Here is an 18,943-nt window from a genome sequence, read left to right as displayed (position 1 = left end):
TATATATATATATATATATATATATATACCATTATTCCTTTTCATTATTTTGAGTTTTTTATGTGTTTTTATTTATCTTAGATTTTTAGATTTTTCCACATTGAGTGTGCTTTCACTTTTAATACTTTAAGTATTTTTCCTTGATCATACTTTCTGACTTTTACTTAAGAACCATTTTAATGCAAGACTTTTACTGGTAACAGTGTATTTTCACAGGGTTGGTATTAGTACTTTTACTTATGTAAAAAATCGGAATACTCCATCCACCACTTGATACTTTATCACCGCCGGGCATACCTTTATGTGTGTGAGGCAGCCTCAGGTTGTTCTCCTTTATCACACTGTGAACCACAGGTGTTTACACCATAAAACATGAGGCAACATCAGTCTGCAGGGTTCATGATGGGACTTTTGTCCGCTTTACTTTGAGCCTGATAACCTCTGGCACAGATTTTAATAATGACGACCTCTAGTCAGCTGGATGAATGAGTGACCAGACTTGGCTCTTGTTTTAAAGGGCGGTTCGGCGTCTCCCCTCCGACGGGCCAATAAAACCGGAGAGCAGCAGCCTACAGCCGGATTGTGTTGTTACATAACTTCACTGCAGATCCACAGCAGCAGCAGCCGCTTCAACCCCTCACTCATCCGTTTACCTCTTCACAATGGCAGCTCCCAAGAAAGTCTGCATCGTTGGCTCTGGAAATTGGTGAGTTAATGTGTTAAACTGTGAACTGTTAAACCCGGCTAAGTCCAGTGTGCGTGTTGTTATTTGTGTGTTTTAACTGATTGCGTGTTAACCTGGTAAACCGTTGCTAGCCAATTTAGCATCACTACCTGCAAGCTAACGTTAACTGTCAGTTAGCCGCATTTTCCACGTTAACGTTACAGAAGTTTAACTTATTTTTTTGTCTACTGTGTAACATTTAGTTAACTGGGTCACGATACAGCTTCAGTCTTGATTACAGCGTTCATAAACCAGCTGAGTGGACAGAAAAATGGCCATATGCCAGTCTCGATTAACGTTACTGGGGTTTTGCCCTCATGTTAGCCACGTTAGCGTTACTGTTTCAGCTACAGAAATACTGTTATAAACTCCTCTACAACACAAAAATGTTGATGTTATTTAACAGAAACCATGTAATCAGTCATTTACACGGGTATGGCTTCATGTTCTTGCCAAAAGAAACCCCAAGTTGATGGATATCTCTTGGTTACTGTGACGCCAAACCCCATTTAACGGTCTTATAATTTAAGGTAACCTTGTCTACTTAAAAATATCAAAGTTTAAAAACATAATTTTGAGCTACAAATGAATCAATAAGACCCTATTGTAAATTCGGCGAATAGCTTTAGTTTATCAAACCTAAAAAAACAAACCAAAAATAAGGTTAAACCTCTGTTTCTATACAGTGTAGGTGAAGGCTTGTAGCTGTTGTAGAAAATAAGTTTTGTTTAAAAAGCTAATTTATGTTTTTTGTTTTCGTGCCGAATTGATCTGGTGACCGTGCATTATCAGAAAAAAAAAGCCTCAAAATATTTTATGACCCTATGCAACATTTACTGATGAGTAAACACAAAAAGCAGAGTTCTCAGTGGAGTTTGTCATACTGTGTCAGCAACAGAAATGCAACAAGTTAGCCCAGTCTCCTTCGCACCGCTGCATTGAAAATGTGTTAATGTCATTTTATTTTATAGCCATCGTACAATCAACCATCTACAGTGGGCATGTTTTGTTTTTTTTTACATTATTGCCATTTGAAGTCTTCAGTGGAGTTTTGATTTTTCTGCCAAATCCCTTTAAAGATTCTTCAAATTTAAGGTTACTTTGTCGACTTTAAAACCCCAAAGTGCTAGCATATAATTTCAAGTTATGCATTCATCTTTTACGTCCTGTAGTAAATTTGGCATATAGCTTTACTTTATCAACCCAACAGGTTTAAATTATAAATTAAAATAAATTTAAAGGTTACCTTGTTGACTTCAGGATCCCAGAGTCGCACATAATTTCAAGCCAATTTCTTTTATGTCATCTAGTAGATTTGGCATAAAGCTTTGATAAACAACCAAACAAGTTTACATTAGTAGTTGAAGCCCGTTTAACACTGTGTTTGTATAAAAAACGTAGCAGTTGTTTGAAAGAAATCAAGTAAGGCTTTATGTTTTGTTCTTGTGCCAAATTCACATTAGCCCCAAATCATATGGGGAATGCCTCGAAATCATGTTAACAATTAAATAACATTACTGTTGACTAAACAAACATAAAATCGGCAGATGTCTCAATGGAGTTCGACAGTTGTCAGCTGCAGAAATGTAACAGACCAGGTAACTTTAAACTCCATTCAACATTCAGCTTGAATGGAGTTTAAAGTTACCTTGTCTGTTTCATAATCCTCGAGTCCAGAGGCAAGCTCAGAGGATAATGACCGACCCATCATATGTCCTCCATGCAGAATCTGAGCTATTGCCCTCTGGCAGAAGATACAGAGTTCCCAGCTTCAAACTACACTGTTTTAAAAACTGATTTGTTCCCATCTGTTTTTACCGTTAAACAATGCTGCATAAGGATGAAAGGATTGTGCAATAGTTTCATGATGTTTTACCTCTGGGTGTGTGCAGTATGTATTATGTGCATGTCCTTTTTTGTTCATATGTAGTTTGTTTGATTTTAACCGTGAAGGTATTTGTGGGCGCAGCATCTGAGTCAAGACAAACTTGCCTACAGGGACAATAAACTGCACTGTATCGTATAGAGTCGTAAACAGTTTCAAATCATGAATGAATCCTTTTAAGTCCTCCAGTAAATTCAACATATAGCTTTAGTTTATCAACCAAACAGAGATCCCTCATTAGTTTAATTCTGTTTTTATACACAGAGTTTGTCTAGGATTGTAGCTATCGTTGGAAAGACATCAAGTTTAAAGTTTAATAAGCCCACTAATGTTTTATGTATTGTTTTTATGCTGAATTAGTATGGTGGCCCTGAAGAATAAGAAAAATAATTCAAAAAAACAAAAACGCTAAAGCACCATTACTGTTGACTAACTGCATAAAATCTCAATGGAGTTTGATGCCAACAAAAATACGTTTGCTCCTCGGCACCTCTACAGTAGAAATGTGTTAATGTTCTTTTACAGCCATCAAATAATCAGCCATTTACAATCAGCATGGTTTTATATTCTCCTTCCATCAATGGGTGATTTCCTTTGTGTGAAACCAAACTCCATTCAGCTGTCGAGTAGTTTAAAGTTATCTATTCAACTTCAAAATTCAAGAGAATTAAAACAGGCATAAATGAATCCTTCAAGTCCACCAGTAAATGTGGCATATAGCTTTAGTTTCTCAACCAAACAGATTTACTTTATTGGTTAAAACCTCTCTTTTTTTATATATCACATTTTTGTTTAGGACTTTGGCTGATATTAGAAAGAAATCAACTTCAGGCTCATTGATGCTTTTGTGTCGTATGCTGAATTAATGCCCTGATATAGTAGAGGAGTGCCTTAAAATTTATATTTAACCCAATGGGACATTACTGTTGAGCAAACAAATTCAAAATGAGCAGAATTCCCAAAGGAGTTTGGCACAGTTGTCTTCAACAGATGGCCACATATTTCAGCGGGAGTGCGACCTGCCAGGTCATCAAACAGCAGCAGCTGTGCTGTGAACCAATAAAAAACACAAGCGGAGCCGCGACTTCAACGCAAAATCACTGGATGTTGGCTCATGTCAAACATCTCTCCTTATCTGAAATGGATCTCTTCTTGACCCACTGACTGTTTTCTTTCCACATTACATTTGATTTACCCCCGATTTTTCGTGTAAATTTGAACGTGAACGAATCAAATAATAACCTGTGACTTCTAACAACACAGGGGCTCTGCCATTGCTAAGATAGTGGGTGCCAATGCTGCTCAGAATTCAAATTTCGATACCACCGTAAAAATGTGGGTGTTTGAGGAGACTGTGAACGGCCGCAAACTGACTGAAATCATCAACACTGACCATGAAAATGTGAAGTACCTTCCTGGACACAAGCTGCCAGCTAACGTGGTAAGAAACGGTTTCTTGACATTTAACAGTTAGTCAGTGTGCTGCCTGTTGTTTTTCTGTGTGTTTAGTGACAAATGTTAACTGTTGTGGGCGCCCGAGGCATTACGTGTACAGACACATTCTGCTTTGTATCTGCGTTCCTTCTTTTTGCCTTAAACAGCTTCCCCCGTCACAGCCTCCAAAACAGATTATTAGTAGGTCTAAAGTTTTTTAGCCCCCGACCTGAGTCATTTGCTGAGTATGTGCAGATAGCGAGTCCTGATGCGATACTTGTATTTGCCTGGATAAAACTGCACAAACTTCAAGTACTTTAAATTTATTCAAATCAATTCAGCGTAAAAGCTTGACAGTTTAATAGCTCTGCACTACGATGCAAGAAAAAAATGTCTGCATTCAAACAGTTCCTTCAGGGTTTTTGATTTTATTTTTTACAAAAAACAAAGTAAACAAGCTAAAAATATTTGATCACAATTCCACTTAGTGCAGCATTTGTGTCTTCAGAAATTGATCTCAAATCCACTTAGTGAAACATTGTAACAAAAGTACAAAAGATGTTGAGTAATTTATACACAGTTCCATTTCCAAGGCGTGTTATAGCTGAACGTCAATATTCCCAGTCACAACAAATAAAAATCTGTCTTGATTCTGCTTCTTACAGCATTTATAGTAAAAATATTCACTAAAATGTACAACAAAAAATTAAATATGACTTAAAGTGGTGTGGCAGTTTATGTTTATCATGAAAAAGAGTTTCTATGTAATGGAATAACAGCATTACAATAAAACCTGAATGTCTGCCGTAAATCGTGCTCTCTGATTACAGCACCTGCGTGATAGTTGACATAAAAAAGGATACTGGATTTTTGGGATTGATACTGGGTAGAAAAAAAGTTATTTTATAAATTGGCCAATATTATATATAAATGCAGTTAACTCTAAGACATGATAATCAATTACTTGTGAGTGGTAAAGATATGTAATGGAGGCAGGATATTTAACAGTTTAACAATAAAATTAATTGTCAAAAGAGACATCACTGAAACACTGAACTTTTTTGGGGGATTTTTATCACTCTAAATTCAGGCTTTTTTTTCCATTATGTTCCTTTAAAAATAAACATTTCATACTGTGAATATCAGACGACATATAAGCTGATACCAAAATTTCTGTGATGGGCTAATATCCGCTGATGGATACAGTGGTCAGGATCTAAATTTATTTTCTGAATTTGCTCTAAAGCAGGTTGTGAAACCAGCTGTTATAAAGTTTGCATCAGAGTTTAATGTACGTCATACCTCATCATCTTCACCCTCCTCTTCCTCCTCAGCTGGCCGTCCCAGACCTGGTGGAGGCGGCCAGTGACGCAGACATTTTGGTGTTTGTGATCCCGCACCAGTTTGTGGGGAAAGTGTGTGACACCATAAAGGGGAAGATAAAGAGTGACGCACTGGGGATTTCTCTTATCAAGGTTTGGCTCTGCTCTTTGAAGTTTTCACCTTTTGTTGCTCTTCATGTTGCACGACTCATTCAGTTTATTTTTAAGGTTAAAGCAGCCATAAGCCACGCGTGGTCTTTGACCCAAATACCAGCCTGCTGTGGCTTCATGTAAATACATTGCCCGTGTGTGTGTGTGTTTGTGTTCCTCCAGGGCGTTGATGAGGGACCTGACGGGCTCAAACTCATCTCTGACGTGATCCAGGAGAAGCTCGGTATCACCATGAGCGTGCTGATGGGCGCCAACATCGCCAATGAGGTTGCTGATGAGAAGTTTTGTGAGACTACAATCGGTCAGTCTTATTTTTGCGTCTCATGCTTTTTATTTCTTGCCTTGACATATTTTTTGATTGCTTAGCATTAGAGTTGCTGTTTTGAAGCAAACGATTATTGTTTGAGAGTTTCACTTTGATCAGGATTTAATGTTACGCTAAGCAGATTTTAGCCGTGAAACAGGAAGTATGTTTGCCGTGGTTTTGTGTTCTCCAGCTTTCTGCGTCGTCAGCATGAGGGTGAGAGTTTAATCCGCCGTTTGGTTGCTGTGTAAATGACAGAGTGGGCTGGTTCAGTTTGACATTTGCTCTCCTCAGTCATTTGCACTCACCACATGACGGCATGCTTCATGGGATTTTCTGTTAGTGCATGACTGGATTAAATATTCCCTGGATCCGAGCTGGCTAATGTAATTCAAAATCACTGTGTTTTAATCATGATTTAAAAATAAAAGTCCTTCCAATTTATATGACAGCAAGTCATGTGGTATCATGAGTCATCATGCTAATAGATAACCAGATTCCTTTTTTTTTCTATTTTCAGGCTGTAAGAATAAAAACCACGGGGCTCTGCTGAAGGAGCTCATGCAGACTAACAACTTCAGAGTCACTGTGGTGGAGGAGTACGATGTGGTGGAAATCTGTGGAGCTCTGAAGGTGAGCTGTTACAACACACAGCTGCATGCAGTAAAGGTGGAGTCCATGGCTGTATTCTTAATCACGTGCTAACCTTCTGCATACTCAACCAGTTTGTACTGCGTACCGCTTACTTAATTATTAAGTACTACCAGCAGACTGTTCACACTGAAGTGTATCCAAACAAAAACATCTTCTCTGCATCACACAACTGTATCGATCACAACGTTAATGCCCCGAGCTATCGTTTAATAAAAATATACTATCACATATGCAAATCAGTGTTACTTCCTCCATTCAACTGAACTGTTTAAGCAGTGCTGGATGAAGTACCTGAAAGCCATACTTGAGTAAAAGTACAGATGTCTTACCATAAAAAGACTTTGGAAGAAGGTAAAGTTGCCTTTTTAGAATATTACTTCTGTAAAGTCTTAAAATATCTGATATTTACTGTACTTAAGTATCAAAAGTAATTTTATATTTAATGTGCTTAAGTACTGAAAGTAAATGTACAAGTAACTGCTGATGATAAATGAATTCTGATTTCTTAGTCACATACACAACTATGAAAATGGAGCATACACTACACTTGAAGAATGAGGTCAATTTATACAACTTAAAGGATTCAAAGAACAAAATCCAGTTTTCACTTCCCTCCCATTCCTTCATTCGTTCGTCCGTCCCCTCCTCCCTTACTTCCCTATTTTTTACTTACTAACTAAGATGCTAAGGGGAAATGTCGTGGAGTAAGTGAAATTTCACGGAAATATAAAAACATCTGTATAAAGCATCTGTACTTAACCTAAGTACCATAACAAAGTATTATTACTTTTTTACGTTACCCCATTGGTTCTAAAGCAAATGAAAATTATAAAAATAATCTGTATTTATTTTGTTTTCCACATTACATTTATATTTGTGAGCTTCTGCGTTTTACCTCGTAACGGTAGCTTAACGTCACTCACCATCATTAGTAATTATTTTATGCAGCTGCCTCACAATGCTCGTGTTTTCACAAAATGCAGCGCAGCCCATTTCAGAGGAGTCCCAGAAGCAGCTTGCTGATAAAAATACTTGCGTTGTCTATTTTTGACCGAGCCACAGCGCTTCGCACAGAGCTGATCGAGCGACTGTGCAGCTGGTGCTGTCGGGTAAAAGTTACAGCTGCGTTTCCTCCTGCATGTTCTCGGCCAATCAGCTTGTTCTTCTTTATTCTTTTTTTTGGCCGGTCGCAAACCACCTACTGTGTTGGAGTGAGCAGTCTTATCGTCTGTGGGTGACAGAATTAAAAATGAAATACAATAAGTGAATAAATTTTCAAGTTATACTTTTTACAGGATAAACGTGTGTCACTGGTTTGGCTGTTTGGTTTTGAAAAAAAATTATTACAAAAGTGTGGCTTGTTTAAAAAAAAAAAGAACATTTTAAAAGTTTTGCGTGTCTGTTAGAATTCAGTAAATACAAGCAACTTTGGCTGGTGGAAGAAAAAAGTACATTTCTTACACTGCTTGTGTTTCGCCTTGAACAGTCTGAAGAGACACAGTGTCTTTTTGGGCAGTTATGTCGAGTATGCTCACGGATCATTCTCAGAAATTCAAGTATGCCGTTTGAACAGAGCCCACGCCTGTTCTGTCTTGCACTGTCGTTTCCTAAATTACGGTTATGTAACATGGAAAATAGTTTAGCCGAGTTTAACAATTGTCCATTTAGGGAGCATGACAGCTGCAACACTCTCTGCAGAAGACAAAACTAACCTACTTATATTCCATCACTGCACTCCAGTCAAACACAGTATATCTTTGGAAAGGTGAAAATACTTGATTATAAACACAACAGCATACTGACCGTAAAAGAATGCTTACAAATCACATTAAATGACACTTTGTTTGGAAACTAAGCAGCAACTCTGACTAGAAAAACCTGCGTCTGGGAAACACGTTCAACTCCAGATGTTGAATAAAACATAAAGCAGTGAGCTTAAAATTTTAAAAGGCCCAGCATCTACAGATTTGCATTTAATTTAGCATATTTAAGAGGGAATATTTTTCATGGTGTGAGCTCACGAGTTAAAAGCCATTAGACATTTATCCTCTCAGAGGCGTCACGCATTTACAGGAAAAATAATATTACAGCTAACTTGTGCCTCACGTCTTTTTTACCAAATTAAAGCTGAGACACTCACAATGATTATGATGTTTTTCTATTTTTATGTTAATGTAAATGGAATATTTTAACATTTTGGGCTGTGTGTCAAACAAAATAAGCAATTTGAAGACATCATGTTGGGATCTGCGAAATTTTAAAAAGCATTTTTTTTTCACTACTGCCATTTTTCTCCTCAGTCAAACTTGCGGTGAGATTGGTAAAAACTTTATAATGCATTAATGGGAGGCACTCTGACTAATAGTCCACATTAAATTAGGAAGTTGAGCAGGAAATTGTATTTATTGATTAGACAGTATTTGAATGTATCTTTCCTCTAGAAGTAAAACTTTCCCTCCTCGTCTGTCCCCCAGAACATTGTTGCGGTCGGAGCAGGTTTCTGTGATGGTCTGGGCTTCGGAGACAACACAAAGGCGGCAGTGATCAGGTTGGGCCTGATGGAGATGATCGCCTTCGCCCGTATTTTCTGCACAGCTGGTCCCGTTTCCTCTGCAACCTTCCTGGAGAGCTGCGGCGTGGCTGACCTCATCACAACCTGTTACGGCGGCCGCAACCGCAAAGTAGCTGAAGCTTTTGTAAAGACGGGAAAGGTGAGAGATTCCATCTTCAAATGCTTTTATTCCTTCTGATAAAAAGAAAAAAATCGAACTTGTGTGGGTTTCAAGAAACATCTCACAGTCAAAGACGATGATTGCTTTTGCTTTGTTGTCAAATGCTGGAAAAGCTCGATACTGTGGACAGCAGTACGTGACAAAATATATGTACATAGTGGGAAAAAAGGTTTTCTGTAGCAACCCTGACTAATGATTCTGTAGCTCACCAAAGGTTGGTTCATGAGAGCTTTACTGCAGAGAAAAATACACTTCTGTAGGTCCACAATCGCATTACAATTTTGAGCTATTTTTGAGTTTTGAGGTTTTGAATGGTATGTTATTTGAATGAGAAAGACAGTACTCTCTGTACTGTAGTAGGTTTTGTTGGTCCTCAGTACACATGCTTCTGATGTTCAGAAACTAGCCAAAGAAACACGAGTTTCCTGCGGGCATCCGTGTTTTCCCGAGCAGATGCACTCAACCGCATTTAGATGGAAGTCTGAAAAACTGACACGAAATTATCGACTTCCGACTTGCAGGCGGACGCTGCATAAAAACCAAAGCGGACTGCGCTTTTGCTGCAGTGCTTCCCACCCTCCAGGAGCATCTTCCCCTAGTCACAAAAAACGTAGTCAGACAACGGTTCAAGAAGCTGTTAAAAATTCACCTGCTTTATCTGCGTGCACCTTAACCTGTAATGGGTGTTTGTCTTCGGTGCAGTTTTGTTTGTATGGTTTTGTGTGTTGACATCGGTTTACTCACCTCGTAATTCAGGTTTTGAAAGTTTATTTACTGACTTAATAATGTTACACATAAGTAAGGAAGTGGCTGTCTTGAGTGATGGTTGGCTGCCGTTCGCTGACAAATTATTACTATTATTCCGACAATGTCATCAAGGTGTAACCACGGTGTAAACACAGATTGACACAGTAAAGGTGCAGCTATAGCTGTCGCAGTTCCAGTGTGTGTTTAGTTAATGAAGGTTTATTGTAACCAAGTTAGAAATTTTTGGCCACCTGCCACTGTAGTTTTTAGATTTTAGAAATCAAAATCCAGCCAATCAATAGATTATAATACTTTTTTTTGACTGTTGAGTGAATAAATCTAATAGCCACGTATGTATTTTACCAGTATTTGGTTAGTAGCTGATGCTAATTTCCAAACCTAAAAGGTTTTTGTTGTGTAAAAAAAAAGATCTTGTTTGGTTGAACTGACAGATCCCTCTAATGTTGCTTAATCTTTCCATAAACTACATATTTTGAGCCTGTTTTTTTAAGAGTGAAAATTAGCATTTTCACATTTAACCGTAGACTGGAAATTCACCATGCTAACAGTGCTCCTCTTCTCCTCTTCTGCTTTTTGTCTCTCTTCTTCTGAATCTTCTTTTTATTCTTACTCTAATATAAATTTATTTTCCAGTAGAAACTTTTTATTTGGGCCCAAAGCTGCTGCCGTGGGTTTGGCTTTGACAGAAACTGTGTGTTTGTGGACCATCTCTTTTTTTCCGTGTAACAAGAGCTCACTCTTCCTGTCATGTTTCCTCTCAGACCATCGAAGAGCTGGAGAAAGAGATGCTGAACGGTCAGAAGCTGCAGGGACCAGCCACAGCAGCCGAGGTTTATCAAATCCTCAGTCACAAAAACCTAGTTGACAAGTAAGTTGAGCATCAACACAACACACAGAATCTCCCTGATGGTCAATTAAAAAAAAAGAGAAATACCAATCAGACATTATTTTTGCACTCAACAACACCTCCTCTTCCTCCCAGGTTCCCACTGTTCAATGCAGTGTATCAGATCTGCTATCAGGGCCATCCAGTCACAGGGTTCATAAGCTGTTTGCAAAACCACCCAGAGCACATGTAAAAAAACGACAAACTGACCAAGTGCCTTCTAAACGCAGAACATTACCATTCCTCACCTGCTGCCCCTCAGAAATAGACGGGGGATGACCAGTCACTCCACAGCTGTCATGCAACTGAACGGCTCCAGCCAGTGAGTGCAGTCCACATTCACCCTTTGGAGAGAGGTTGCATAACATTTGTGTGTGTTTAGTTCTCCACTTTGTCCTTAACATTATTTTAAGTGCTTTTGTTCATTTCCTGTCGTACATGAAACTTGCAGGATAATTGTAGAAGGTTCTCCATGTGGTGGTCAGATAGCTCTTTTTGCCTGAGATTTTTTTTTCTTTCCCCGAGCCGAATCAGAGTGCATGGTGTCACTTTTTTTAGACAGCACCGAAATCAAAAACACTAACAAAAAAATACACCTATATATAAAAATGGACTTTTTAAAAACATTTCACTCCTCTTTTAGTCGGCCCTTGACTGCCCTTCATTTTGCACAATGTTTATATGGTACGACATCATGCATTCGGATTTTGGCAGGGTGGACCACTCAGGACAAAGACCTTCTGAAAGCCTTCTGTTGAGGGAATTATCTACTATGAAAGGTGCCGTCCAGTGAATGCCTGTTCATCACAACTTATTTAATTATAGATGTAATACCTCATCTCATTATGTCTTTGTATGTTCTAAAGTGTCTTACATTAAATCTCTATATTTCCTGTCCTGTACTGTATATTAACATACTGTTAAACGCACAGCAACTGTTTTTAACAAGAAAATGCAAGTGCCTTAGGATGCACGGTTGCTAAATCTTGGCCATTTTTTTTTTTTTTTGTCCAACCAAAGATTTGACTACTTAACATCCGTCAATTATGCCATTTGTTACTGTGACCCTGCCTGGCCCCGTTCCCCATCAGTTATGGCTAATGTGTTGGACATTTTTCTGTGAATAAAATAATTCTGTTGTCAAATTATCGCTGGAGTATTATGTCACTCTCTGGCATTAGAAAGGCAATCCTCTTTTTTATTTTTATGACGCACTACAAGGTGATTTTGGTTGGAGGAAATACTCTGAGGTTATTCTGTTTTGTGTACATGACAAATAAAACAGTGAATTACAGACAAACAGACGCTTCACTAAACAATTTAAGAAAACATATTGCAGTGGTTGGAAAAGAGAGTAAAGATTGATTAAATAACGATATTAGCTGGGCAACACCCAAAATGGTTCAAATCAAACTCTGACTTAAGATTAAAAAAACCAAAAAGATGTATTGATCTAATATTAATAGTAGTTAGTAGTTTTCCTTATAAGGTTAATAAGGTAAAATAAGGTTAAAACTGTGGATGCGTTATTGGAGGAAATACTGGTCAAGTGCAAATAAACTGTTTTTTGGGAGGGTAATAACAGTAATTTTAAACTGGTTTCTCATAACAGTTGTCATTCAGATAACAATAATAATAGAAAAGTATCATTAAAACATAATTAAGTATGCCATGAAAGTGTTGGCACTTAAAAATGTCACAGTATAGTATGTCAAACACCATGAAAGACTCAGTCACATGGTATCGCAAAAATGTCATGGTAATCACAAATATAAAAAGTCATAGTATATTATGTTACAAAAAATATCACAAAGTAATAGCTGTTTGAAGTATTTTATATGTGAATAAATGTTTTCTTCTCCTTTTTGTTTTGTTCATAATATTATGATGGAATTGATATATATTGTATGTTTTATTTGTCGAAAGATAAGCTGAAACTTTGGTGTTAGCATCCAAATAAACTAAACTATAGTATAACTTGTTTGTAGTATTTTTAACAGCATAACATACTATGACATTTTAATCATGTTTTTAATGATAAACTATACTGTGACTTTTTTGTAGTATTTTTAATGGCATGCTATACTATGACCTTTTTCTACTATTTTTAACATTCTGTAGTATGAATGTTTTTTTAATATTATTTGATTACTGTACATACTATAATAGGGCTTTTTCATCATATATTTATGGATATACTACATTATGAATTTTCATTATATTTTTAACAGCTTGCTATTATGTTTTTATCTTACATATACTATAATGATAGTGTGATGATTTTATACTGTGAGGTTTTCTGTTGTGTTCACGACACGCTATGTTATAGTGTTTCTGGCCATTTTTGCAACATCCTATGCTATGTTGTGTCTCGGCATGCCATTTTTTTTAGGTTAATAGCTGTTTTTTGGACCTGATTTATTTTGAAATTTTTCACCATACTATAGTATGACATGTTGGGGGCATTTTTTCGACAGGCCATATGATGGTGTTTTTTGTCTGTTTTCAACATTCTATGCTATGGTGTGTCTTAACACTTTATTTTATCTGGTTTTTAGCTGTTTTGGGGACGTACCATTTTATGAAATTTTTTGCCATTGTGTGGCATTTTTGGTAAACACAGTTTGCCTCAGAGGGTTTTACAGTATATGACATCCCTCTGCCTTTAGACCCTCAAATCACCTATGGAACCCCCCCAAAAAATCCCCCCTTAAACGGGGAAAAAAACTGGAAGAAACCTTTGGAAGAGCGCCAGAGGATGATGCGAACAAATGCATGTCATGCTATGATAATGATAGTTGTAAAATTACTAAATGCACACTATGACAGCATGTTATGTTGTGTGCAAATATTGCGGGTGTTGATAAGAGTCCTGTGCGTATATTGATAGTGGAGGCGTGATTCTTAATAATGGCAGAAGAAGGTCCAGGACCAGTACCCACAACACAAGGCGTAGCTTCAGACAGGACCGCAGCAACAGCAAAACCAGGGACATGATCAGGGCGAGCTGGCGGTATAGAATCAGTGCAGCCACAGCACGAGCACAACCAAAGGCAGGATCACAGCACCAGCACAGCTATCACCGTGATCAGGCCCAGCCAAGTTTGCAGCCAGGATCTGGGAATACCATATTATGGTGTGTTTGGCATTTTGGAACAATCTACATAATGGCGTGTCTCAGCACTCTATTTTGTGCTGTTTTCAGCTGCTTTTGGGACATGTTATTTTTTGACAATTTTCGCCATGATATATTAAAGCATTTTGGGTCAATTTTTGGACATGCAGTATTATTGTGTTTTTGGCTGTTTTTGCAACAATCTATGTTATGTCGTATCTCGGCACGCTATTTAATGTGGTTTTCAGCTGTTTTTGGGAGGTCTTTTTTTTTTTTTTTTTTTTTACATTTTTCTCAATACTATAGTATGACATTTTGGGTAGATCTTTCCACATGCAGTATTATGGTGTTTAGGGCTGTGTTTTTAGCGACAATCTATGCTATGGCGTATCTTAGCATACTGTTTTATGTGGTCTTCAGTCTTTTTCATCTGCTTTTGGGACATCATTTTTTGACATTTTTCCCAATACTATAGCATGGCTTTTTCACTTGTTTTTTTAACATGCAATATTAAGGTGTTTTTGGCTGTTGTTGCAACAATCTATGCTAAGGCATGTCTTGGCATGCGACTTTGTGCAGTTTTTAGCTGTTTTTGGAACGTCATTTTTTGACTTTTTCCCCAACACTATAGTATGGCTTTTCCACTTTTTTTTTTTTTTTTTTTTTCCAAGATGCCATGTTAAGTTGTTATTGGCTGTTTTTGCAATAATCTTTGCAATGGCGTGTCTCAGCACTTTATTTTATGTGGTTTTCAGCTTCTTTTGCGACATGTTATTTCTTTTAAATTTTCGCCATAATATAGTATAGCATTTTGGGTCGTTTTTGTGGACATGCCATATTATTGTGGTTTTGGGTGTTTTAGCAACAATCTAGACTTTGGTATGTCTCGGCACACTACTATTTTGTCCAGTTTTCAACTGTTTTCAGCTGTTTTTGGAACATGTCATTTTTTGACATTTTTCACCTTACTATAGTCTTGCTTTTTGGGTCATTTTTTTGACGTCATATTATCTTGTTTTTTGCTGTTTTAGCATCATTCTATGCCATGGCGTGTCTCGGCAAGCTATTTTATGCAGTTTTTAGCTGTTTAAAGCTGTTTTTGGGACATGTTATTTTTTGACATTTTTGCCTTACTGTAATCTTGCTTTTTTGGTCATTTTTTGACATGCAAAAATTATGGTGATTTTGACCGATCCTGCTTCATTCTACGCCATGGCGTGTCACTGCACGGTATTTTAATCAGTTTTCGACTAATTTCAGCCTTTCTTGGAACATGTCATTTTTTTGAAATTTTCGCCTTACTATAGTCTTGCTTTTGCGGTTATTTTTTTGACATGCGCAATTATGTTGTTTTTTTTTTCCTTTTTTGCATCGTTCTATGGTATGGCATGTCTTGGCACACTATTTTATGCAGTTTTGAAAACTTTTCAGCTGGTTTTGGGACATGTGATTTTTGACATTTTTTGCCTTACTATAGTCTTGTTTTTTTTTTGGTCATTTTTTCCACCTCCCTATTTATTGTGTTTTTGGCCATTCCTGAGTTGTTCTATGCCATCGCGTGTTTCGGCACGCTATTTTATGCAGTTTTCAACTATTTTAAGCTGTTTTTGGGATGTGTCATTTTTTTTTACATTTTTGCCTTACTATAGTCTTGCTTTTTTCTATCTTTTTTTTTTTTTTGACATGCCATATTCTGTTGTTTTTGGCCATTGTTGCATCGTTCTATGCCATGGCATGTGTCCGCACGGTATTTTATGCAGTTTTCAACAGTTTTTAGCTGTTTTTGGGACATGTCATTTTTTACATTTTTTGCCTTACTATAGTCTTGCTTTTTTGGTCATTTTTTAAATATGCTGTATTTTTTTTTTTTTGGCCGTTTGTTGCATCATTCTATGCCATGGCGTGTTTCAGCACGCTATTTTATGCAGTTTTCAACTAGTTTTAAGCTGTTTTTGGGACATGTCATTTTTTGACATTTTTGCCTTACTATAGTCTTGCTTTTTTTTTTTTTGGTCATTTTCTTGACATGCCATGTTATGCTGTTTTTGGCCATTTGCATCGTTCTATGCCATGGCATGTTTCGGCACGCTATTTTATGCAGTTTTCAACTATTTTAAGTTGTTTTTTGGATGTGTCATTTTTTTTTTTACATTTTTTGCCTTACTATAGTCTTGCTTTTTCGGTCATTTTTTTGACATGCCATATTATGTTGTTTTTTTGCCTGTTTTGCATCATTAAATGCCATGGCATGTTTCGGCACGCTATTTTATGCAGTTTCAACTATTTTAAGCTGTTTTTGGGACATGTCATTTTTTGACATTTTTACCTTACTATAGTCTTGCTTTTTTTTTTCTATCGTTTTTTTTTTGACATGCCATATTCTGTTGTTTTTGGCCATTGTTGCATCGTTCTATGCCATGGCGTGTTTCGGCACACTATTTTATGCAGTTTTTCAACTATTTTTTAAGCTGTTTTTTGGGACATGTCATTTTTTGACATTTTTGCCTTACTATAGTCTTGCTTTTTTGGTCATTTTTTTGACATGTGCCATTTTTGTTGTTTTTGGCCGTTTTTTGCAAAATTCTATGCCATGGCGTGTTTCGGCACGCTATTTTATGCAGTTTTCAACAGTTTTTTTTTAGCTGTTTTTGGGAAATGTCATTTTTTGACATTTTTGCCTTACTATAGTCTTGCTTTTTCTATTTTTTTTTTTTTGACATGCCATATTCTGTTGTGTTTTGGCCATTTTTGCAAATTCTATGCCATGGCGTGTTTCCGCACGGTATTTTATGCAGTTTTCAACAGTTTTTAGCTGTTTTTGGGACATGTCATTTTTTACATTTTTTGCCTTACTATAGTCTTGCTTTTTTTTTTTTTTCGGTCATTTTTTGGACATGCTGTATTTTTTTGTTTTTGGCCGTTTTGCATCATTCTATGCCATGGCGTGTTTCGGCACGCTATTTTATGCAGTTTTCAACTAGTTTTAAGCTGTTTTTGGGACATGTCATTTTTTGACATTTTTGCCTTACTATAGTCTTGCTTTTTTTTCGGTCATTTTTTGACAGAACACCATATTATTTTTTTGGTCGTTTTTTTTACATCATTCTATGCCATGGCATGTGTTTCGGCACGCTATTTTTGCATGCAGTTTTCAACAGTTTTTTTAGCTGTTTTTGGGACATGTCATTTTTTGACATTTTTGCCTTACTATAGTCTTGCTTTTTTTTTTGGTCATTTTTTTGACATGCCATTTATGCTGATTTTTTGGTTTTTCCTGCATCGTTCTATTTGCCATGGCGTGTTTCGGCACGCTATTTTTTATGCAGTTTTCAACTATTTTAAGTTGTTTTTGGGAAATGTCATTTTTTTTTTACATTTTTGCCTTACTATAGTCTTGCTTTTTTTCATTTTTTTGACATGCATTATTATGTGTTTTTTTTTTGCCTGTTTTTGCATCGTTTAAACAAAATGCCATGGCATGTTTCGGCACGCTATTTTATGCAGTTTTCAACAGTTTTTAGTTGTTTTTTGGGACATGACATTTTTTGACATTTTTTGCCTTACTATAGTCTTGCTTTTTTTCTTTTGGTTTTTTTTTGACATGTCATATTTTTTGTGTGTTTTTCAAACGTTTTTTTTTGCAAAATTCTATGCCATGGCGTGTTTCGGCACGCTATTTTATGCAGTTTTAGCAGTTTTTTCAGCTGTTTTTGGGAAATGTCATTTTTTGACATTTTTGCCTTACTATAGTCTTGCTTTTTTTTTTTGGTCATTTTTTGACATGCCATTTTGTTTTTGTTTTTGGCCGTTTTAAACAAATTCTATGCCATGGGCGTGTTTCGGCACGCTATTTTTATGCAGTTTTCAACAGTTTTTAGCTGTTTTTGGGAAATGTCATTTTTTCACATTTTTGCCTTACTATAGTCTTGCTTTTTTTTTTTCTTTTTTTTTTGACATGCCATATTTTGTTGTTTTTGGCCATTTTTGCATCGTTCTATGCCATGGCGTGTTTCGGCACGCTATTTTATGCAGTTTTCAACAGTTTTTAGCTGTTTTTGGGACATGTCATTTTTTGACATTTTTGCCTTACTATAGTCTTGCTTTTTTTTTTTTGGTCATTTTTTTGACATGCCATATTTTTGTTGTTTTTGGCCATTTTTGCAAAATTCTATGCCATGGCGTGTTTCGGCACGCTATTTTATGCAGTTTTCAGCAGTTTTCAGCTGTTTTTGGGACATGTCATTTTTTACATTTTTTGCCTTACTATAGTCTTGCTTTTTTTCGGTCATTTTTTTTGGACATGTCATATTTTTTTTTTTTGGCCGTTTTTTTTGCAAAATTCTATGCCATGCGTGTTTCGGCACGCTATTTTATGCAGTTTTCAACAGTTTTAAGCTGTTTTTTGGGACATGTCATTTTTTGACATTTTTGCCTTACTATAGTCTTGCTTTTTTTTTTTGGTCATTTTTTTGACATGTCATATTATGCTGTTTTTGGCCGTTTTAAACAAAATTCTATGCCATGGCGTGTTTCGGCACGCTATTTTATGCAGTTTTCAACAGTTTTAAGCTGTTTTTGGGACATGTCATTTTTTGACATTTTTGCCTTACTATAGTCTTGCTTTTTTTTTTTTGGTCATTTTTTTGACATACCATATTATGCTGTTTTTTGGTCGTTTTTAAACATCATTCTATGCCATGGCGTGTTTCGGCACGCTATTTTATGCAGTTTTCAACAGTTTTTAGCTGTTTTTGGGACATGTCATTTTTTGACATTTTTGCCTTACTATAGTCTTTTTTTTTTTTTTTTGGTCATTTTTTTTGACATGCCATTTTTTGTGTTTTTGGCGTTTTTGCATCTTCTTATGCCATGGCGTGTTTCGGCACGCTATTTTATGCAGTTTTTAGCAGTTTTCAGCTGTTTTTGGGAAATGTCATTTTTTGACATT

The 18,943-nt window shown here is 36.5% G+C and overlaps 1 protein-coding gene across 1 annotated transcript; it reads left to right on the top strand.

Moving 5' to 3' along the window:
• The first annotated feature begins 552 nt into the window (after positions 1 to 552).
• Positions 553 to 12,028, top strand: LOC121946819 (glycerol-3-phosphate dehydrogenase [NAD(+)], cytoplasmic). The gene is made up of 8 exons (XM_042491584.1): positions 553 to 706; positions 3,873 to 4,050; positions 5,378 to 5,518; positions 5,699 to 5,837; positions 6,361 to 6,473; positions 8,969 to 9,205; positions 10,756 to 10,862; positions 10,977 to 12,028. Exons 1-8 carry the CDS (start codon positions 663 to 665, stop codon positions 11,071 to 11,073), a joined length of 1,056 nt encoding a protein of 351 aa, XP_042347518.1. The 5' UTR covers positions 553 to 662; the 3' UTR covers positions 11,074 to 12,028.
• Positions 12,029 to 18,943: the final 6,915 nt, after the last annotated feature.

This window comes from Plectropomus leopardus, chromosome 8 (assembly GCF_008729295.1).
Source record: "Plectropomus leopardus isolate mb chromosome 8, YSFRI_Pleo_2.0, whole genome shotgun sequence".
In the NCBI taxonomy this organism is placed as follows: domain Eukaryota; kingdom Metazoa; phylum Chordata; class Actinopteri; order Perciformes; family Serranidae; genus Plectropomus; species Plectropomus leopardus.
This window is presented reverse-complemented; position numbering and strand designations above follow the sequence as displayed.